Genomic DNA, 22515 nt, shown 5'->3' with positions numbered 1-22515 from the left:
AGTTTTTATTGTAAAGGCTAACAAACGTGTGTGTGCTGGCTGGTTGATGATGATGGATTTGACTGTAAGAAATTAATTGTACATTCATTCCCTTGATTAGCGATGAGAATCGATAATCATAGTGCAAGCAGATCGCCAGTTCCAAGGAATTGAACTACTGGGAACCAGTTCTTGATTCTCATCCCTTGATGTGATTCTCACGTCACGATTTAACACTTCATACTTTTACGACTTTTATTTTATGTTAATAACTGACTGACTTTGAAAGTTAATAAAACACGACTGCCTGTCGATGTGTCACAGTCCATCATCATGCTTGTGTCACTCAAGGTCCGGATTCTGACGCTGGCATCCTGCCCAGGTCTCTCGATGTCATCTTCAGCAGCATCAATGAAAAGGTTTTCCCTGGAATGAGCATCAAGCCGCATCGCTGCCGAGAGTTCACAAGGCTCACTGTGGAGCAGCAGACGGAGGAAGCATTGTTCAAGCGAAGCCTCCTCAGACAGCTAAAAGAGGTAGTGTGTGTGGTGTGTGTGTGTGTGTGTGTGTGTGTGTGTGTGTGATGTATGTGTGTGTGTGTGTGTGTGTGTGTAAGCAGACACACACACTGTGTTTTCATATCTTTGTGGGGACACCTAAGTAGCATAATACTTTCTCTAACCTTAACCATCAAGAATGAACTAAACCTAACCACAACCTAACTGTAACCCTGACACTCAAAACCACATTTTGAGTCCTTCACATGCGGCATGTTCGAGCGGCACAAAGTTCTGGTGTGTGTGTGTGTGTGTGTGTCTGTGTGTCTGTGTCTGAGTAATGTTGTGTGTGTGTGTCTGTGTGCTGTGTGTGTGTGTGTGTGTGTGTGTCGTGTGTGTCTGTGTCTGAGTCATAAACATGTTGTAGGAAGTATTTCCTGACAGTGAAGAAAGACTCTGCTGTGGGAACACCCGACACCCACCCTGTGGGGCCAATCAGTGATCGTCTGTTCTGGAAGGTTTTGAACGTTGTTCTGTTGTGTTTTAAAGAATTGAAGCTGTGTTTTACCTTTGTTTGTTTGTTTGTTTGTTTGTTTTTGTTTTTTTGGAGCTTGTCGGCAATATTTTCATACACATATTTGCAGTCAAATATAGAAATGTATCAGCTACGCCTCACACAGCAGATGATCATCAGAGGACCATTAAAAACCTTCTATAGAGCAGTGTCTGCTGCAGTTTCATCACATTAGGGGGAAGTGAGGCCAGAATAACAAACAAACAAGGGACATGCGCTAAACCTAATCTCCTCCACCCCTCCGATGACAAAGAAACGTGCAGTACAAACCAAACTAGACCTAACGAAAGTCACATCTTTGCATAAGAAACGGAGAACAGCTCCAATTTCAAACATTTGGGAGGCTGAGGACACGACTGAGATGCTGTTTCTGTCAGTCCCCGGAGGAACCTTTTAAACAGTAGGATGTGAGGAAGAGCCAGGTGCTAGCAGAACCATTCATCATGCACACCAATGAGCCCTGCAGACGGACACTCAAAGATCCTCGTGAGCAGAGAGGGAGAAAAGAAACGGGTGCACAAGAACGCGGGATTGCAATTAGACGCAAATATCAGCAGGGCTCTAACAGGGTGTTAATATACGGCTCAAAGAAAGCATTGCACAGCACTGCAAGATTGAATATTTGCTCTGAACCCACAAAGTGGTTTTCAGAAATGCAGGAGTGGTTTTATTTTACTGTTGCATCCTGTAAACCATTTTAAAGCTTGTGATGAGTCTTTGGTGAATCTCAATCATGTGGTGAACTCTTCTCTAAAGGTTTTTGTCTGCTCTTGCTTATCAGCCACACATGGTTTTTATGTATTTATAATATTTCTCTCTTCTTTTTTTTTTTTGCTTTAGAGTGCAAAGAGCAACATCAGTCTGAACTCGACCAACAGGACTGTCATTGAAGGCAAGTTTTACATTTTAATGTAGCGCATGCAACGCTGAACATGTCTCTGCTGTTAATATTAATGTTGAAGTTATGACAAACATTACAGATCAAGCTCCAAGACACGAATGTATTTTCCAAAGCAGTGGGGATGGTACAGTGTGTGTGTAAATGTGTGTGTCTGCTGCAGGCCCCTCCATGCTGTGGACCAATGCAGAGGATGAAATCTCACTGGAGGTGGAAGCTAACACCAAGTTCTCTGTTTGGGTTTCTTTCTGTGAAATTTACAACGAGAACATTCACGACCTCCTGGAAGTGGCGCCTGGTGGGGCCCTGAGGAGAACCGCACTGCGCCTCTCGCAGGATGTCAAGGGAAACGCATTCGTCAAAGGTCAAATCTAAAATTATAAGTAAAAGCAGAACTAAATGTCAGCTTTATCGTAAGTTTTCTTATAAGAATGTAGGAGAGCCTTCTCAGTGACTCGTACGCTGTGTTTGTGTATTTCCATCTAGATCTGCGCTGGGTTCAGGTCAACAGTGCCGAAGAGGCGTACATGGTGATGAAGTTGGGAAAGAAGAACCAGAGCTTCTCCTCCACTCGACTCAATCACCTGTCCAGCAGGAGGTGAGGACGACAGGCTGCAGCATTTAGACCCAGGCTGAGGCTGCGTCCACACGTACACGGGTGTTTTTAAAAACAGTGGATGTCAACAAATCCCGTCACACGTGCAGTTTTGGAAATATATCTCCATCTGCTTGTACACGAAGTCAAAGACTGTCAAGAACACGCCAAAGCAGCAGGTGACCAAATAATCCTGACCGTGTAGAAATGTTGGCCAATCAGAAGTGTAGAAGCCTGGGAGGGGAAGCGTAAACAAAGCTGGCGCATAGAAGCAGCCTGTCTAAATACAGGCACAGTGACTGTGTGTGAAAACGGCATCATTGTAGAAATTCGTCTCATGTAAACAATAACATGGCGCACAGCTTTGACGTCGGGTGAATAAATCTGTTTTCCACACGTAAACACAGAAACTACGTTTTAAAAAATCTCAGTTTTCAGTGATTTTAAACGGCGTTTATATGTGGACGAAAGGCCCAAACGCATGGAAAAAGCTGCGTTCTCAAAAACACCCGAGGACGTGTGAAATGAACTCTGGTTCATTTGTGTGAACGCAGTGATCCACTCAGGTGTGGACCAACCGCACTGAGACTCTTTGGAGTAGGTGCTCTAAGAATGTGAATGAATGTGTTGTATATGGAGAAAGTCCTGGCAGCCCAGTGCTCAGACTTTGGGTTTAGGTGTGGACGTTTCCCCGTCCACACCTAAACCTAAAGGTGTGCGTCGTTTTTGATGCCACGCTTTACACCACATTATTGTTTAAATGACATAAATCTCTACAGTGGCAGAGACAAAATACTGATGCTGTTGATCTGACCATCTGCAGTTTTACACGCTTACATGTCCCTCCAATTAGAAAAGCAGAGGTGTCAGATTCTACGTTCAACACAGACACACTCACGACCCAAATCCCAACATCGGTTTTGAATAAATTAATTTGTTAAAATTAAATTTATGTGTGCTGCAAGCATTTTATTCATTTCTAAGATGTGAGTCTACACCAACCAAAATACTGTCTTTAGTTATTAACATTTGAAATGATGAAGGCACTTGAAAAGTAACTAAGTTATCTGCCTGTTCAGAAAAAGGTTTTGTGAGGGTACAAAACCCTGTTTACTGTTTCCCTCCCAGGCTTCTAGGCTTCTGATTGGCCAGCATTTCGTTTTTAGCGTTTACATGTGGACGGAGATATTTTTTTTCAGAACTGCACGTGTGGACAGGTTTTTTTGTTTTTTTTAAAGGAAAAATCTTGTTTTCAAAAATACCCGTGCACGTGTGGATGTAGCCTAAAGCTTTCATCAGTGGTGAATAGTTGAGTTATTTAAGGAGGCAGCACTAATACTTTAGTCTCTCTGTCTGTCTGACATCATTTCAGCCCTTTGACCAACAAGGTTTTTCAAAAGTGACAGAACTGAATGCAAAGTTAAAATGAGGAATGATCAGTTTTGTCCAGTGAACTTGTGTTTGTACAGTGTTTTCCTGCATGCAACATGCAATGAACGTTTCTCGGTGTCATACGTGTTTGCAGCAGTGAATTTCCACAGTTTAAGACTCTGCACACTGAACTCCACCTTTGTTTTACTTCAGACTTTTAAACAGCACGAGATTGATCAGGTTCTGACATCATTAAACATGACAAAGTCAGTCATAGTGGTCAGTATCAGGCAATATATACTAGTGAGAAAGAGAAGAGATTTTACAGACCTCACTACAATTATGTATTTAATATGAGGCAACGCCTGCTCTGGGCCGTCACCCCATGAACTGCACGAGAGGGCAGATCTGTTACCGAGAAATTGTTCTGCTTTTTTTCTTTTTTCATTGAAATGTGTGCTGTGATTCTTCTTCGTGCAGCCACAGCATTTTCTCCATTCGAATTTTGAGGATTGAGGACGTCGGGACACCGAGGGTCCAAACTGTCAGCGAGTGAGTAAAACCAGTGTTTGAGCACATAAACGAGTGTTGGATGTGTTCTCAGATAGTTAAAAATAACTGTGTGAGGTGGGATTTAAGCTTCTTCGTCAAATCTATATCATATGTATGTTGTAACAACAAATCCTTCTGGGAAGGGTAAGCCGTAAGCTGATATGCACTTTCCTAAAAATGTAACTGCGTGTCAGTACTGTCATTTCCTCCAATGCATTTGTGGTTACTACATATGTCACTGTTTTTTGCAAAAGGCTGGCATAGAAAGAATCAACTGGAAGACAGAAACCCAGCAGAAATTCCAAAGCAACACAAGCCCACTGTGCACACGTGTAAATGCTGCTGTGGCTGCTAGCATAGACTACCTTATTGGCTTTATCTAGATTCAGCACAAAGTATGCTCTGTGTTGTTTGTGTCTTCAGGTTGTGTCTGTGTGACCTGGCTGGCTCTGAGCGTTGTGCGAAGACTCACAACAAAGGGGAGCGTCTGAAAGAAGCAGGAAACATCAACACGTCGCTGCTCATTCTGGGAAAATGCATCAATGCTCTGAGACACAATCAGCAGGCCAAGTGAGAGTCTTATCCATCCTTCGTTCCCTCTCTGTCTTTGGTTGATATTGAGTTTTATTCATATCATAAATCACAACACCTATCACCACGCTTTATATCACGGGCTAAATATCCCTACAATATTAGAGGGGAAACCCCGACAATCATGCGAGGGAGCACTTGGTAACAGTGGGAAAGAAACGCTCCCTCTGAACAGGAAGAAAGCTCGATCAGAACTTTGCTCAGAGAGGAGCAGCTGCTGCTGAGGGTGAAGGGAGGAGCAGAGAGCAGAGTAAACTAACGTTTAAATGCAGATGGTGCATGAACGCTGTACGTAAAAGGTGGACTTTTGTTTTTATCTCAGGAAAGTGAAGCCAGGATACTGGCTGCTTTGGACCTGCATTTTTTTCCAAAGTGTGACAAACAAAAGCATCAGATGCCTTTAAAGATCTTTTTCAAATGTTGCAGGATTAATGATCCAGTCTGCTGTACGGTTAAAAATGACAGAATTACTGCAGACATCTGCAACTCGTCTCGTTTTAGCCTGATTTTAAATCTTCTTGCAGTCTGGTTTAATGCTTACTATAGCTTCTCTGGAGAATCCTGGAGGCCACTACTTAAAGGAGTGTGAACAATGCATTGGTAGTGGACACAAACACAAGTGCTAATGCGGATGCATGTGTTATAAAAATGCATTACTGTTTCACAGTGAAGCTGTTCTGTACTCTTTGCCCGTTCCCTCCTTCAGGCTGCTGCAGCACGTTCCCTTCAGAGAAAGCAAGCTGACCCACTACCTGCAGAGCTTCTTCTGTGGTCGGGGTAAAGCCTGCATGATCATCAACATCAACCAGTGCGCCTCCATGTACGACGAGACGCTCAACGTCCTCAAGTTCTCTGCTGTGGCGCAGAAGGTTCATACATGTTTCATTGTGTTTGTTCGTGCGCTCCGGGCTGCAAGTCTGCAAGTCATCCCTCTGTTTGGGAACTGTGCCAACACACACACACACACACACACACACACACACACACACACACACACACACACACACACACACACACACACACACACCCACCCAGAAGTGGAAAAGTACAGTCCACAGGCTGAACGGTTAAAAATCTTCCACGTGAAAATCTGTGACAATCTGTGCAGCAAGAGAACCATGCAGTCGTTGTATTCCTCTGTGTGTCACTGTAACCTATTCCTATTACATTCATATCTAACCTACCATGTCAGATTATGGCACTTGGTAAAATTCCCAAATGTTCTCACATGTATTAAACATCATATATTTAGTTTGCCTTTTTCTTCTTGTGTGTTTTCAGGTTGTAGTTCTGTCCTCCAAACCCGTTCCCTTCATGCCACAGAGGTCTGTCGGTGAGATGTCCTTCATCATGAACAGCATGGAGAGTAAAGCTCTCCGGAGCAGCAGGACAAGCTCCCTGATGGGCTTTGAAAGCAGTCTGGAGGACGTACAGGTAGGACGAAGAGATCACTTCCTCACCGCGGTTTACAAAGTATTTCATGTCGTTTACATCTTTAATTGGCTTGACTTATTGTCACATAAATCTCCATTAAATGTTTTTATCCAGGAGGATGAGGATGATGAGTGTGAGGAAGAGGAGGGCATGATGATGGACACCACGGATCAGACCGAAGCTGGAGAAGACGGTGAAGATAAAATTCTCGTCTGTAAGAAGACTCATCAGGTGAGCACATTTTTATTTCATGAATGATCTGGAAGCATTCGCTGCCCTCGAGGTGTAGCTGTGCTGTGTGGGTGGAGCCAAACTGGTGGCAGAGAGTATCACTGTGGAAAAACCCGGGGGGGGGGTCAAACGTCGAGCCCTGGGGCTAAAGTAGACCACTGGGCTCTGCATAGTTCGAATCACTGTGAGACTGTAGAGTCAGATGTTAGTGGTGTTATAGCAAAGTGGAAGCGACACAGAGCAGAGTCAGCAGTTGCTGAGCTACGTGATTCAATTCAATTCCATTTTATTTACACAGCGCCAAATCACAGCAACAGTCGCCTCAAGGTGCTTTACACTGTAAGCTAGACCCTACAATAACACATGCAGAGGAAAACCCAGCAATCATATGACCCCCTATGAGCAGCACTTTGGCGACAGTGGGAAGGAAAAACTCCCTTTTAACAGGAAGAAACCTCCAGCAGAACCAGGCTCAGGGAGGGGCGGGGCCTTCTGCTGTGATTGGTTGGGGTGAAAGAAGGAAGACAGGATAAAGACATGCTGTGGAAGTGTGAGTCAGTGTGAGTGCATGTGTGCGACTGTTCCATGGCAGTTTGGGGTACATGCTGTATGAGAAACGTGCTGACTTCAGTAGCTTTGCCTGTACTCGCTCTCGAACGTGACTCTGCAGCCTCAAATTAATTTGTCTATCACGTGCAGAAGGACACGGAACATTTTTGATATGAACGCTCTGCAAAAATGTTGCTTCATAATTTGACAAAGTTCTCATTTTTAATTTAACTGTGAAACTTGGGCAGTCTGTACCTAAACCTCATCAGACTCCTTTAAATGGTTTGTTGCAGAGGTCTAAAGGCACAAAGCTCTGATCGCAGCTGTAGCCTTCTTCTGTCTGAGAGGCGCAGCCAATCACACCAAAGGGTGAATGAACGGAAGCCCAATATGAGAGAAATAAGGGTTTTTTGAACAGTGACTGTTTTATCCTATTACACCTCATGTGCATGTCTGCAGTGGACGACTGAATATAATTATGCTCTTCAGTCAAATGCAATAAGAAGTCATCAGCGTGTGTCCACAGAGGATTATCAAACTGTGTGAAAAGGTTTTGTCTAAAGAAGTAAAAAAGTACAAAAGCTCATGTTATGTTTTGCTGTTTTGTCCCTCAGAGGCAGGCGGTGCTGTTAAACCACCTGCAGGTGCAGCTGAAGAAAGCCAGAGCTGAAAGTCTGCTGATGGAGTCCCGAGTCCGAGAGGACATCGGCAGAGAGTTCTCGGAGCTTTTCTCCGAGATGCAGAACGATTACAAGTGAGACCCTTTTAGAGCTGTCCTAACAATGATCCAGGGGGGATTTTATTTTGACATCTGAACTCAAAGTCACGCGAACGTGTTTGTGTTCGGCTCAGTGAGCGTCTGGCCAGGGAGAGAGAAATCCTGGAGGAGCGAGCTGAAAGGAGGCTGGAGATTTTCAAGAATCTCATCAACAAAATGGCTGCTGGACCCAGTGGCGAGGCAGAAGCCGTGGTAACACAAACCTTCATTTACGTTCTTCAAAGTCCTTCAGTTATTGTTGTCTTTGCCGCTTTGTTCTGTGCCTGCTGATTCACTTTTGATTTAAACATAAATGAGATAAAAAGAAATCGCAGACTACAGGTGGGTAATCCTCTCCGACGCCACATCGTCCTCATGTGAAACAACAATAACAGATACATCGCTGCGCTCCATCCCCCTTAATGCAAACAGCGTGGGCCAAACAGGAGCCTGTCGTCCTTACACAACAGTACATGAGTCACTCGACTATGATTAGTGATGGTACAGTAGGTGGATAAGATGACCTTTATTAGTCCCACAGGTGGGAAATTTATTTAGTTACAGCAAAAGTACAAAGTTATGTAGCAGAAATTAGAAAATACTGAAATGCAATAAAATACTATATACAATAGAATAGAATAGAAATACAAATGCTATATACAACTGAGTAAGAAAATACAAAAGAACAACTTCGTCAGAAGAAGAATTGTACAAGAATTGCACATATAGCAGTCTTATTGCACATGTGTGGGTTTGATCAGCTGCAAAAGTCTTTGTTGTGGAGTCTGACAGCAGTGGGGAGGAAAGACCTGCGAAATCTGTCAGCTAAATACCTGAAATAATGCTACACGGTGCCATGTGCCCGGCTCTTTGTTTGCTTCCTGCCTGCAGCTGTTTGTTCAGTCTGTTTTCATCACCACGTGTACAGCTCAGTATTGTAATGAAAAACATGCACGCCCTGACGGGGTCGCTCAAAGCCCAAATTCAACACGTTTCAAGCACATCTGTGATGATCATATTTAGAATAAAAGATGAGCATAAGGCAAATATAAGCACTGAAGTAGCCTCAGTGGTGGTCTGTTGTAAATGAGTGAAAATCTAAAACAACTCGATAGTTTTTGTTTGTTTGTTTTTTCCTCGAGTGTTGAAAACGAGTTTGGTTTCCAGCTGCAGGGGGCGGCTTTCTTTCATGTTTTGATAAATGTTGTGCTCAGAGGTCCGACCTCGAGTTTCTTTAAATCTAAATCGTCACAAATTTCTGTGCAGTCGCCTGAAGTGTTTGGAGGATTCTCCCTGTTGGAGTTTAAATCAAAAAGCTGTGGACCTCACTCTGTTACTGCAGGCATAACATGCATAAGGGATGCTATATGTTGTTAGAGGTATATGTATACATGTGCATGTATAGGACAGAATGGGGTTATTACCTCTACATTAAATAGGATTTCCAGGATGTGCCCACTAAACTGTTTCTTTCTTCCTGCAGGACAAATTTCTGAACTGCTCCTCTGAACTGGTGGGAGGAAAGAAATCCACTGATGCCGCTCAGAGAAGTGCAGATCCAGGCCGAGCAGGGCCTCGGGCAGGTGCTGAGCTGGAACCAAATGAAGGGCAGCAGGAAGCCCCGGAACCGCTGGCTCACAAGTGCAATGGTAAAAACAAGACGGCGAACACAAATCTATTAGTTTATTCGTCTAATTAAGCAGATGGTTTGCAGATAAACACCCAACAGCGTGAGCACATGGCCTGCAGAAATATTTTCTGTTGGATGAAGAATGCATTTGTAGCTCTGTTCAGCCGTAGCATAAAAATGTTCTCTGATAAATTTGTGTTTGCATATTTGAAATTAGTTTTGAGTGGCCAAAATGAAGTATTACTTGTTCCTTTTCTCTCTTACTTAAATGGTGTAGCCAGAGGACATGAGAATGAGGAGAAGAGGACAGTCCTCTTCGAGCTCCAAGAAATGTCATCAGAGGTTTCCCGGCTGGAGAAACAAGTGGGAGACCTGCAGAGGACGGCAGAGCTGGCCCAAGAGAAGAGCTCCCGTGAGAAAGAGCAGCTGCAGGTGAGGAGCACATGAACAGGAGGAGGTGCTGTGTGGTCTCATCTGTTTCTTGTCTTCACAGCTGTAACCGTCCATGTACAGTTAAAAGTAGCTGCTCAGCAGTATTTATTACCCAGCCTGGTTTGTCTTGGTGGCAGTACAGACACTATAAATGACACCTGTTTACTGCATTACATATATATCTCTTTTCACATTTCATTTCACGCCTGTTTATATGTTAAACTGGGAGTAATTCCATCATTTCAATCACTCAGGGGGCTTTGACAGCTCTCCAGAAAGAGCTCCGAGCCAGCGAAGAGGCCCTTGCTGTGTTGGAGGGCCAGACTTTGGGAAAAGAGGAGGCACTAGCATCTTTAAAGGAGGAGAGGAAAAAAAGGGATGAGGCCGTTGCAGCAGTTGGAGATCTAAAGCAAAGTAACGAGAAGATGCTGGAGTCCCTTGAAGAAGAGAGAAAAGGCAAAGAGAAAGCAATGGCAGCCCTGGAAACTGAGAGGAGAGCCAAGGAGGAGGCCATGGCAGCGCTCGCTGCTCTTCATGAAGAGAAGAGTAGCAGGGAGGAGGAGGAGGGTAGGGAGATAAGCAGGCTGGCAGAGCAGAGGAGGCACGAGGAGGCGGACGCACTCCGACAAGAACTGGGAGAGCTGACTGTGAAACTGGAAACTGCAGAACACCAGGTATGATTTTTACCCAGAAATGTGACCAAAAATGTTAAATCAATCACCCCGAAGACTGTGACGGCCCTGGAAACAGTTAACAGCGCTCTCACATGTAGTGATGTAGTGATTTTAATTTTTTTCTATGTATCAAACTTCTGTATAAAAGTGTGGCGTCAGGAAGAAGATCCAACTCGAATATCTGTAGAGTTAAAGTTGTGGGAGCTTCCAGCTGTGGTGGGAATAAGAGGGCAGCCGAGAGTTTGATGCTTTTGTTTGTTTAAACTCCAGAAAATGCCCAAATTTTGTGTGTGTGTGTGTCTACATGTCGTTTATATCATGTGGAATTTTGTCTCTTGTGTTTGATTAAAACTCCCTGTGCTTACCATGAAACTGCCACAGGTGACCAGCAACGCAGAGAGAGCTGAAAAAGCCTTTGTCCAACTACAAGCTGCTCAAGCACAAGTGGATGAACAAGCCAAGGCGATTCAGGAGAAGTGTTCCCAGATCCAAACTCTGACACAGGAAGCTGACAGGCTAAAGCAGGAAGTGCACACCTCTGCAGTGTCACAAGGTGCGAATGAGAAACTGCAAGAGGAAGTGTCTCAGTTTCAGAAGAGCCTGGCTGAGGAAAGACAGAAAACTGAGGCCAAGCACAGAGAAGTGCTGGATCTGGAGCACGAGCTGGCTGAGGTCAAACAACAGCTGGCACACAAACAGCTGGTCCTGGACCAGCAGCTGGAGCTGTCGAGTCAGAAGGAGGCATCTTCAAAACAGGAAGTTGAAGAACTGCAAAATAAACTTAAGCAGCAGGGAGAGATGTCACAGGCACCACTGGATGATCTCCAAACTCAGCTCGAGTGCCAAAAACGGGATTCCAGAGAGGAAGCAGAGGAGCTGAGAGGAAAACTCGAGCAGCAGACGGCGGCCTCAGAAAGACAGGTCGAGCAGCTCAAACAGAGGCTGCGAGAACAAGAAGCATCATCGCTGCAACAGCTGGAAGAGTTGAAACGCAGACTGAGTGAACAAAAATCCGATTCCAGCAAGCTCGTGGATGACCTCAGACAGAAGCTCAGCGAGCAGGAGCGAGCTGCAGAGCGCCTCAAGACAGAGCTGGAAGACGCCAGGATTCACTCAGAGGCTAAAGAGCTCAACAGGATGAACTCTGACCTTCAGGCTGAGGCTGCTTCACTCAGGGAAAAAGTTTCCAATATGGAGAAACAAAAGGAGTCCTGCAAAACCGAAGCTCAGCCGTCGTCCTCAGAGACCGAGAGGATGCTGGAGGAAAAGGACAGTCAGATGGAGGAGAAGCTAGCAGAGCTGCAGAATGAGCTGCTGGAAAAGGATGCACAGGTGACATCCCTGAAGAAGAGTTTGCAGGAGGCTCAGGAGCAGTGTGAGGAAAACGAGTGCCAAGCTGTTCAGGAGGCCCGGCGCAAGGAGGTCGAAAGGAGACGGGAGCTGCTGGCGGTGGCGCACGAGGCCATCGCTCAGAAGGAAGCCGAGCTGAAGAAGAGAGACGAGGACATCAGCAGGTAACTCGTCATTGTGTTTAGATCTGAGGCAAGTTGGAAAGTTGGGCCTGTAGCTGCTACATCATCATTGTTGTTAAGCCCAGTGAAACTGATCAAAGCCTTTTCATGTTATATTTAGCTCAGGATTACAGACGCGTCGGTTCCCGCTACAGCCGGAGTGTAAAATATCTCCACTCTCAGCCCGGCTCTCTAAAATCCCGCCTCCGCCTCCCTCACGTATCTGCTCTTCCAAATCACTGTGAAACACATGCTTTCAATCATTCTGATGAGTTTTATCTACAAGAGTTGCTATTATGAGAAACTCATCAGCCCAGAGCTGAGCCTGCCTTTGTAATGACTGCATTAGTGCGCAGCTGCTCTCAGAGCCAGCGCAGAGCTCACAATGTTACTGATGGTAAATGAGAATTCTTGCTGTTTGAGTCTAATTATAACAAAAAATCAGGAAAGATGAAGCCGGGTTCATACTGCAGGTCACAAACATTGTTCCTCTTCACCTGAACAAAACTATTAAATGTTTTTATTTACCTACATCTGTGATGATTTCATGACTGTATCAGGCGAACATCGAAGAATATTTATCTCTAATTAAAACCTTGACTCGATCAGGATGAAATTAATTGTTATAGACCGCCTGTATTGATATGCATTGATAAAGGTGTTCGTTCATAAATTTCTGCCCCTCTCTAATAATCTGGGATCTAGAGATGGTTCCCTGGAACATAAAAGTGGTTGAGTTGCTAATTAACAATGAAAATGACAGTAAAATGTTGTTCTTATATAAACGGTGTTAAAGTGAATACTAACTAATGAGAAATGTATCGCTGTAGAACAGACTGAATTCACTCTGTAGGTGTGTCGCTCTCCCAAACTGCTGTTTATATCCTCTCAAGGAGAAAAGTAACAGAGAGTGGGAAGCACTGACTGTGTTGTTCATCATTTTTTTAGCACTTATTAGGCTGCTTTGGTTTGTTCGTACCTTTGAGTCTGGTGGACGTTGTAAAAATCCAGCCATGAAAGAGTCTGAACATCGTGTCTTTCCCTCTCAGGCTAAAGGAAAACGCCAAGCAGGACTCAGAGAAGGTGAAGAGCCTCAGCGTGGACCTTCAGAGGAAGGAGGAGGACTCTTCAGACCTCAGAGAGAAGCTGGCTGACTACAAGAAGCAGATGCAGCAGGTCCAGAAGGAGGTGCATGCATTATTGGATGTTTCAGTCTGTCGCTCACACTCCTCACTGCTGATGCAGTTTACTGCAGCACATCAGCTGCTTCCAGCAGAGTTCTTACAGTTTTATGTTTCCTAATTTGGTTTATTTTATTTAGATTTTTAAATTGAGTTTAGTTTTGGTTGGTTTCCAGTGTGAGTTTGACTGTTTCAGTTCGGTTTTATTTACTTTAAAATGTTTAGTGTCAGTTTAGTTTTGCGTGAATATTAGAACTCCAGTGCAAAGATGGCTTTAGTGCCAGTGAGAGGTCAGGATTGCTGCTAATTCTTAAATAAAGTAGATCCAGTGATCTACATCAGTGACAGCAGGTCCTTAAAAGAACAAACTTGGCTTAAATGGGCTTAAATGATGTTTCGATGTGTCTTAAATGTTTTTAGCCGTGTCCTCACAAACATTTCAGACATGCACCACATTTGTGCCTGTACACATTTATCCTCACGGTGCTATCAGGAGTGAGCTGGACCCCGTTCATGCTCCAGTTAGGCTGGAACAGCCCTGAGCAGCAGAGCTCTGAATCACAGTTAACCTGCAGAGCTGCATGCTGGGAAAAAGTCTAAGTGTTTACTTTCAGAAACCTTTAATGCTGATTTGTGTTTGTAAAAGTAGTAATGAGTGCTCTGTGGTCTAGTAAGATAGATTACTGTGACTGAGGAAAGTCAGCTTCAGATCCTTACTTTTTGTCCTTTTTGTCCAGATTTCAGCCATGAGAGACGAGGAGAAGGTTCTGAAGCAGAAACTGTCCGACGCTGAGAAAGCAAAGAAGCAGCTTCAGTCTGACCTCGCCGGCAGAGACCGAACCATCCAGCAGCTCAAAGTGGTGAGGTCATCTGTTCCTCCACCAGACTACTCACTGTGTGGGAGCAAGATCATCATGCTGCTGATAATAATATATTGTGTAATGTACATGTGATGATGATAACTAGTAAATGTGAGACAGTCGTTCTCTTTGTGGGGAGCGTCTCATGTTGTTGATGCCTTCTGCCTGCCTCTGTAGGAGCAGTCGTCTCATGCAAAGTCTGACCAGACGCTGCAGCTCTACCAGCAGGCCTGTAAAGGTCAGAGTTTCTCTGTGCTTTATTCACTTATACATGTTGTTTTCCCCCCAAACACATTTACCTTAACATTTAAGCCGTCCGTCCACTTTCTCCCACTTACCTTTATTGCAAAGGCAGCGCTAAGCTCCCCTTTCTCAGCCACCTACGCTTTCTTACTGAGTGAAGAACGAAGAGTAAAAATCTGTCCTCACCAACTGTCTTTACTTGTGAAAGGTCCTTCAGTAAAGACGTTGGTGCTCTTCCCATGTACATGTGTCCTGCTCTTAACTTCACACAATATGGACTCTTCAAATATCGCCAAACTGTTGAACAGGAAAAATGTTCACTCAAGCTTTCCCAGTAGTGTTTAACTGGTTTTTATGTTAGTAACCAGCAGAGGTTACTAACTTGTTCATCGTGGTGGATGTGAACCTGAACTTTTGCTGCGTGTGTTTTTGGTCGTTCGTAGAGCTGGAGGCCAAGGAGCGGGTGATGGAGGGCATGCGTTTGGCTCTGTCGGAGCAGGAGGATACTCAGGAGCAGATGGAACAGGTCCTGGAGGAGAAACTTAACCTCATCCAGGAGCTCTCCAGTGGTAAGAAACAGGAGGTGAAAAGAAGGCAGGTTTTAGTAGTTAGAGGAAGTCGAAGGCTCTCGTACGGACACTGGCTCAGGTTCAGTCTTTTATAGTTCAAAGCAACAGTTGATCGACTTTGACCTTTGACATGCTCTACTTCTAGTTTTCATAGTTTTAATTATACAGTAAATAGAGATGTTCTCTGCCCATTTTCTTTCTCTTTTTTTTACGGTACTTCTTGCATTTCTACTCTCATGGCTTACTAGTTATTGTAAAGCTATACTTAAAGTTGCATTTAACTTTATAGTTGCTGTGTCGTCAGTCTTTGTTCTGTGCTGTAAACCTTTTCAGAGGTGGAAAAATTGAAAGAGATGCTGCAGCAGCAGGGAAGTGGAAACAACACACACCAGCAGCTCAGCAACAGCCAATCAGATGACTTAAAAAGGGCCAAACAGGAAGCAGCTGAAGCTCAGGACAGCGTGAAGGTACGGAAGCAGATTCATTATTAGCATTTGTGTTGATGTCCCAGAACAGAAATGTTACCAAACGGTGTGTCTGCAAGTGGACTTTGAGCCCAGGACTTAAGATTACATGTATATTATATTCTGTACGATCATGTGTTCAGTCTTTTCAGTCCTGATTACAGTTCACGTGTCTTTGGCTGGTCCGATATGCGTGTTAAACAGCTGTGTGCGTCATCGTCAGGATGATGGGGATCATTTTGTTATGCTGAGGTCTGACTGCACCAGATCTTCATCTGCGATTGTCGAGCCTGATCTCAACAAACCGAGAAATAGTCTAAAAACAGTCAGCTTGTCTTCATGGACGTTAGTTATGATTTTGTGGCAGTCAGCACAATATCACGTCACCTTGGCAACCAAATAAATCAAGCTTTTTTTAAAAAAAAAAGAAGAAGAAGAAACAGCAACTGTTGTTTTCAACCTAAACATTGATCTTTGTCTAAGTTTAACACCCAACTTCAACCTAATACTTTGTGTTCTGAATCTAACCAAGTACATTTTTGTTAAAAGAAAAAAAAGTGTGACATATAAAACTCCGACCTGCTGCGTGGAGGAAGTGACTCGCTCGAAGAAGAATAAACCTTAATAATAGCCGGGGTCACATTGGTTCTTTTTAGGACTGAGGGAACTGCTGTAGGAGACCCGTGAGAGCGTCAGATTCCTCCGCACATGCAGTCAGTGGGGTGCGGTTAGTTCGGGTGATTCTAAATGGCCCATAGATGTGAATGGTTGTGTGTGTCTCTCTGTGTTAGCACTGGGACAGCCCAGGGTGTACCCCTTCTCTCGCCCCATGTCAGCTGTGTGATATGTTTCATTGCCACGTGACCCTGATTGGATAAGTGGAAGAAAATAGAAAAATTTATTAAATATGTTTTTTCTTTAGACAGAAGGTGTAATTCAGTCTGCCAACTACGCACAAGGGTTCATGGTTGAGTTTGGAGGAATTCCTGTTAGCAGGCCTTTGACTTTGAGTCAGGTTTGCAATAACATAGTTCAGCACCTTTTTTAGTTAATTTTAATACATGTTTGCAATTTTACCTTTTACTATTTTTAGTTTTATTACTTACTATTTTTGTTCTGTAGATTTCTGCAGAGAAGCACCAGGCGGACCGCAGGAAATGGCTGGAGGAAAAAGTCTCCCTGATCAGCCAAGCTAAAGAGGCCGAGGACAAGAGGAACCAAGAAATGAGGAAGTTTGCCGAAGACAGAGAGCGCTGCACTCGGCTGCAGAGCGAGCTGGTAAGAGGAGGGCGATGCTAAAAACTGTCTGACACCCACCATCAACCAATGAGGGTTTGAACCGAGTTAGATTGTGATGGCCATTCAACCACTTTCTTATTATCAAAGGACCCACCTTACAATAAATTCAACACAGACATGCGTATTAATAACAAACCCGATTAGTTAAAATGTGGCTTTTGCTTTCAGATATGAGCTTCACAAAGTTGCTTGTGATGCTTACAGCGGAGGATGATCTTTACTGATGGAGTTACTTTTTGGAGCGCAGCTTTAATTGGCGAGAATGTTGGTCGGGCATATATGATGCTGTTTCTCCTTTTCCGTCAGGAGTCCCAGCTGGCTGAAAAGGAGAAAACCATGGAGAATTGGAGGCAGGAGCGAGACACTCTGGTCGCAGCTTTGGAGGTCCAGCTAAAAAGGCTTCTTTCCAGCCAAGCAGAGAAAGACAAGCTCATCCAGCAGCTGCAGCAAAATAACACACAGCCGCCACAAGAGGTCAGTATAACATAACGAGGATCACAGGCCCCGGAGGCAGAGTGTTAAATCGGGCTCCTGTTATAAAAGAAAGATGGGAAAGGTTAAGCATGGTGGTTTAAGGCATGATCGTCTGTTTCATGTGCAAGATACGGGGTGATATTTGCAATGTGTGTCTCAAACACCGTCAGGTAATGTCCTTCAGTATAAAGTATATTTAGTATATAATAAAATAAGACTACAGCCCTGCTGTGTTTCACCTCAGTCTATTTACAGCCCATAAGTTTAAAACCTGCTGTGATGGATCACGGTTTAGTCAGAGGTGGACGTTTGAACTTCCTGCAATGTTTTATTTCTTTATTTAAATCTTTAAACAGGATTTATTGAAGAGGACTGAATAACGCCTCGTAGAGCGAACAGGTTATCTGTTCCACGTTTTCTGCATCCCCTTTTTGTTTTTTTTAAACCTCACATACACCTTTGTGAATGTGGAACTGTATCTGTTTTAGCTTTTAGGCTTTTTATCATAGTATCATCACTCAATGTGACCGGGCAGTCCACCTAAAGCATAAAAGAGTCAGTTGGGGGAGGGGTGTTATAATTATGCACAAACCGTATTGATTTAAAAAAAAAAAAATGGTGGAGATCTGCAGCCAGTTTGCTGCAGGCGTCTCTGTATCGGAAAAGCCACTAAGTGACGTAAAGGAAAGTCAATAAGTGTGAATGTGGGAAAAACAGCTACAGCATTGAAATATTGACGCTGCAGTGCTGATTGCACACAGATGTATGAAGTCACTACAGGGAATCACTGGACTTGTATTATGAGTGGATACAGTTTCAAATAAAATAGCGTCGAGCCCTCAGATAGCACATCCTCTGGTCCTCTCCATGCCTCTCTAAGGATGACTTTATGGGTTGAAACCCTACGCTGTAACGTACGCCGGGACCTGCTGTGCATTTCTGCAGATATTTAAGTATGCGTCTTTTTTTTTTTTTCCAAAAAAAAGAAAGAGGAAAAAAAAGTACCTGTCAAATTTCTGCCGCCGGTTTTCAAATTTATTTCAAGAAAATGGATCAAAACAAAAAGAGAAACTCATCCAATGCAGAAGGAGCTGCTACCAGCTGATGGTTAGTCACTAATGGACAGTCCACACTAGCGTTGTCTAGGTAACCGTCTAATACATAACCCTCCTCCCCCCGTCATATGTCAGCCAGCAGTATCTTTTGGTCTTATTTATAGTTTAATTCAGTTTGAATTCTACCGAAATCGCTGAATGTCATTGGCTTTCTATGATATCGCTGCTGGTCACTTCCTGCGTGGCCGCCCTTTAGCCCCTCCCACCAGCTACGTGAGTGCAGGAGGTGAGGAAGAAAGGAGAGATGAGTCGAAGCGAGTAAAATGTGACACCCTTGTGTCTGGATCTCTTCAGATATGATGTTTGATAGAACTGCAGCGCGAGTTGTTCTGCCTTAAGTTGTTGAACAGCCACTGCTGATTTTTGACCTCAGGTGTGACAGGACAGAAAGTTTGATCGTGTTTGTTAAAAAGTTGTTCTTCCAGTGTTGTTTTCATGCTCCTGCTGTTTGCCATGACTTTTGTGCAGTGAAGGTAAAAATGCTTCAGGAGGCTTGCAGCTTACCTCCTGTGCACGCTTCAACATGGAGTACTGAGATGGAGGTCTGAGTCGCAGACAACTTGTTGGAGATTTTAAAGGGGAATGTAATAAAATGTTAGTCATATTTTTACACAACTCAATTTTATCATTTGGTATCGTCTGCATCAAATATATCTTTAATAAATAAAATAAGAGTTTCCTTCGCTGTGTCCATGTTTTGATCAAGTGCAGAAACCTCAATAACCTAATACTGAAATGTTGGCATCAATTTGGTGATGGAATGAAAAGGGTTCCTGCCTGTTGCCTCGGTCGTTTAAAAACGTCTCCGCACAGCAGTGATAATGAACGACGGGGATCCGCCGCACCGGCCTGCTTTTGATTGTTAGCTCATTTATGTTGCCGGTTCCTCTGCCGTTTGTCCAAACGTAGTTCTTCATTTTCCCACTTTGATGGAAGTCAAAGCGGCGTAAACGCTTCCAGGTTTTAATGGAGCCATAAATATAAAAAGTGTGTTTTATATCCATTTATTTTAGTCTCCAGAAAACAGTTATTCTTCTTTATCAGCTTGTTTCTGTTTGAATGGTTGCAAACTCGCCAGGAAATACTAAACCGTGCCCGCTGATCTGATTATTTTCCACAACAATAACAAATAAAAGGAAACCAAAGAGAAAACACTTCACAGTCATTCGTAACAAGAAAAACACGAAGCCTTTATATCTGAGCGATGCAAAGAAAATGAGTTTCAATTATATTTTTTCTTTTTTTGTGCTGTTTATCTTTCTAGTCATACAGAACTTTAAATTGAAGCCACTGTATATGTTCCAGGATGATTCAAAGTCAGAGACCTCAGTTCCGATGTATTGAAGCAATTTTGTTGGTTTCTTAAGAGTTCAACCTTTTCAGAGTGTTCCTTTTATTCTGTGGTGAGGGGAATGGATTCTACATCTGCAGGCAAACAGCGTCCCCCCCCCCGTCTCTCCCTGTGGATAGGAGGTGTACCACTCTTAAGCTTTATGTAGTGCGAGCTATTGTGTTCAGTGCGACTTCCTTAGAAAGTATTAAACTTTCCACTTTGACCTTTGGAAGTTCTTCTTCTGGCATTGATTTAAAAAATGAAAAGCTCATCTCTGTTCGTCAACGTTACATGCTGTTTTCCATAAAGTAATCCCTTCACGCCTTAGAGTGGCTCAGATCCAACTCGACACCTTTTGCTTCCTTCGGTCTCCTCCATCTATGAATATGCAAATTAGTCCCAGTTTCTATTTCCACCCACCGGCCTGCAGCTCAAACATACCTGCTCACCTTCGACTTCTGCTCAGATAGCATAAACTAGTCTAGACTGGGCTAGTAGTTGTAGCGTTGGGGTAATTCAGGCGAAGACGTTCAAGCCAGAAACCAATTCTGATGGAGGGTGAATGGGTCGGCAGCTGATGAATCAGGAATGTGCCGGGAGGTGTGAGAGCGAACCGTATCGGTGTATCAATACAGAGGAAAATGAATTGATATGTGTTGAAAGTCTATATTGTCAGCCATCTCTGGCATGTTTCAAGGGTCTCTCAAAAGCATGAAATTGAAGGTGAGATGCAGAAAACATGCTCAGTGTCCATGAACTTCCTGTTTCAGGGCAGCGACGGTGGTCCCAGTGTGGCGACGCTGCAGGCTGCTCTGTCTGAAAAGGAGGCAGAGATCCTGAGGCTGACGGAGCAGCTCAAGGCCTCCACAGTGAAACAGGAGGACACAGTGACACAGGTCAGTGTTTTAAGCCTTACTCGAGTCAAACAAGAACTTTTCAAAATCAGATATCCACCCATGGTCGCATTTGAAAGGTGGCTTTAAAGATTTGTGGTTTTAATCCTCCACACAGGACGGCAGTGGTGCTTATCTTCGATTTATAGCCCCGTTCAGACGTGCACTCTTTTCATTGTAAGCCGACAACATCTGAACCTGTCGGCTTCATGTCTGGATGAACCTTCTGCTAACTTTTACTTAAAAGTTGTTCTGGTAAAACCTTTTATGCCCTTAATGACCACCAGGGGGAAACTCCTGTGGTTTCCAAAGCACTGCAGGTCTTGTAGAAGTCTATCAGGAAACAGCCCTCGGACGTGACCTCTGTAAAGCCTGAGACCATCCAAATCTGACTTTATCAGGCAGGGAGCAGAACGCATCCTGTGTCTGAGCAGGAACCGAGACGCTTAAAAATGTTCAAGGATGCTTCGACATCTTTGCGCCCTCAGATTACTCCTATGATTTAAAAGTATGTTAGGAGCGCCTTTAGCTTAAAGCTCAATGTTTTTATGTAGCATCTGTCAAAACTGAGGAGTCTTTAAACAAAGGGCCGTATTTTTAGTTTTACATGGAAAAAGAGAGCAGATGTCAATGAGTGCATAGCTCTGTAGTTGTTTTATGTTTGAAGGTGAAGATGGCGGGCAGCAGGAACATTTTTTTCCTCTTATGTTCAAACAGATGTTCGTTTTCATTTCTCAGCGAGCAGGTCAGAGGATAACGGGACGAGAAAAGAGCTTCAGGCGTGCAGATTTGCTTTCGTTGGTTTGCTTAGCGCTTCAGCTTAAATGTAAGAAGTGTAAATATAATGAAAAAGGCAGAGGACGCCGGGATTAGACACATCTGATCTCCATCTATAAACAGAGGCAGAAGATGAGCAGAGAACACGGACAAACTGGGCTGTTTGTAGCAAGGAAACGTCTGGTATAGTTTACCTGATATAATATAAAACAATCCCATCAAGAAAGTACAACAATACATACCAAATTGAAGGGCAGTGGTCAGTTATGTGCTAAAAATAACTCGCAATAGGTGAAATCTGCCAGCTTTATTTCTCAGACAGGCATGAACATTTTCATACTTTTCTCTCTTGCTTAAACACTCAAAGTTCAAACCCTCATAGAAAAATAAGTCCAGCATTGTAGAATGAAACCAAAGACCCGCGGCTGCCTGCAAAACGTCTCGTCGACATTGTTGTTTGTTGGGGAGAAAACCTACAAACACACAGTACAGCGCTTCAGTGCTAGAGATCGAAGACTTATGTAAATTAAATAAATTTGACAAGCTGAGCGCATTCTGTACTGTACAGGAGACACGGCACGAGATTGATCTACAGCCAATCAGGACGCAGAACACAATGAGACGTAAAAAAAAGTGAACCGCATTAAAGCGAGGGACCACTGTACTCTTATTTTATTTCCCCTCATACACAGCATCTCGTGAAAGTAGAAAAATTGTATCATCGGAGCAGCGAATGAAAAAATCCCACTAAAATTGGTGACAAATCGTTAAGTAAAACGAATGAAACTGTGTACTTCTTTGGTCCACCCATTCCTGGGACGTGTGGGTGAAAATCCCCTGATGTCCCAGGATGAGTGAATGTTTCCTTTTAGTGTTAAACACCAGCTGTGAGTAACCACAAAGATGAGTGTGAATGACAGCACTGAAGGAAACAAACTAAGATCTAAACCCTGACCCTGTATATGAATAAAATCATTTCAATGGTGTGTGTGTGTGTGTGTGTGTGTGTGTGTGTGTGTGTGTGTGTGTGTG

At 43.7% G+C, this 22515-nt stretch overlaps 1 protein-coding gene across 5 annotated transcripts in view; it reads left to right on the top strand.

Moving 5' to 3' along the window:
• Nucleotides 1–22515, top strand: part of kif20ba (kinesin family member 20Ba) — a 57917-nt gene that overhangs the window by 7197 nt on the left and 28205 nt on the right. For all 5 annotated transcript variants that reach the window (XM_042226485.1, XM_042226486.1, XM_042226484.1 and 2 more), the window contains exons 6-28: nt 331–515; nt 1891–1942; nt 2112–2312; nt 2435–2546; nt 4395–4466; nt 4890–5036; nt 5764–5926; nt 6339–6491; nt 6606–6722; nt 7886–8025; nt 8124–8241; nt 9512–9677; nt 9936–10090; nt 10345–10764; nt 11146–12278; nt 13325–13463; nt 14194–14316; nt 14494–14554; nt 15003–15128; nt 15462–15595; nt 16715–16870; nt 17198–17365; nt 20584–20709. In XM_042226485.1, coding sequence (XP_042082419.1) covers nt 331–515; nt 1891–1942; nt 2112–2312; nt 2435–2546; nt 4395–4466; nt 4890–5036; nt 5764–5926; nt 6339–6491; nt 6606–6722; nt 7886–8025; nt 8124–8241; nt 9512–9677; nt 9936–10090; nt 10345–10764; nt 11146–12278; nt 13325–13463; nt 14194–14316; nt 14494–14554; nt 15003–15128; nt 15462–15595; nt 16715–16870; nt 17198–17365; nt 20584–20709 — 4367 coding nt within the window. The remainder of the gene's footprint in view (nt 1–330; nt 516–1890; nt 1943–2111; nt 2313–2434; nt 2547–4394; nt 4467–4889; nt 5037–5763; nt 5927–6338; nt 6492–6605; nt 6723–7885; nt 8026–8123; nt 8242–9511; nt 9678–9935; nt 10091–10344; nt 10765–11145; nt 12279–13324; nt 13464–14193; nt 14317–14493; nt 14555–15002; nt 15129–15461; nt 15596–16714; nt 16871–17197; nt 17366–20583; nt 20710–22515) is intronic.

Source organism: Haplochromis burtoni, unplaced genomic scaffold, assembly GCF_018398535.1.
Source record: "Haplochromis burtoni strain Fernald_Lab_line unplaced genomic scaffold, NCSU_Asbu1 Contig_214, whole genome shotgun sequence".
Lineage (NCBI taxonomy): Eukaryota > Metazoa > Chordata > Actinopteri > Cichliformes > Cichlidae > Haplochromis > Haplochromis burtoni.
The sequence above is the reverse complement of the archived record's forward strand: the minus strand, read 5'-3'. Positions and strand labels throughout refer to the sequence as shown.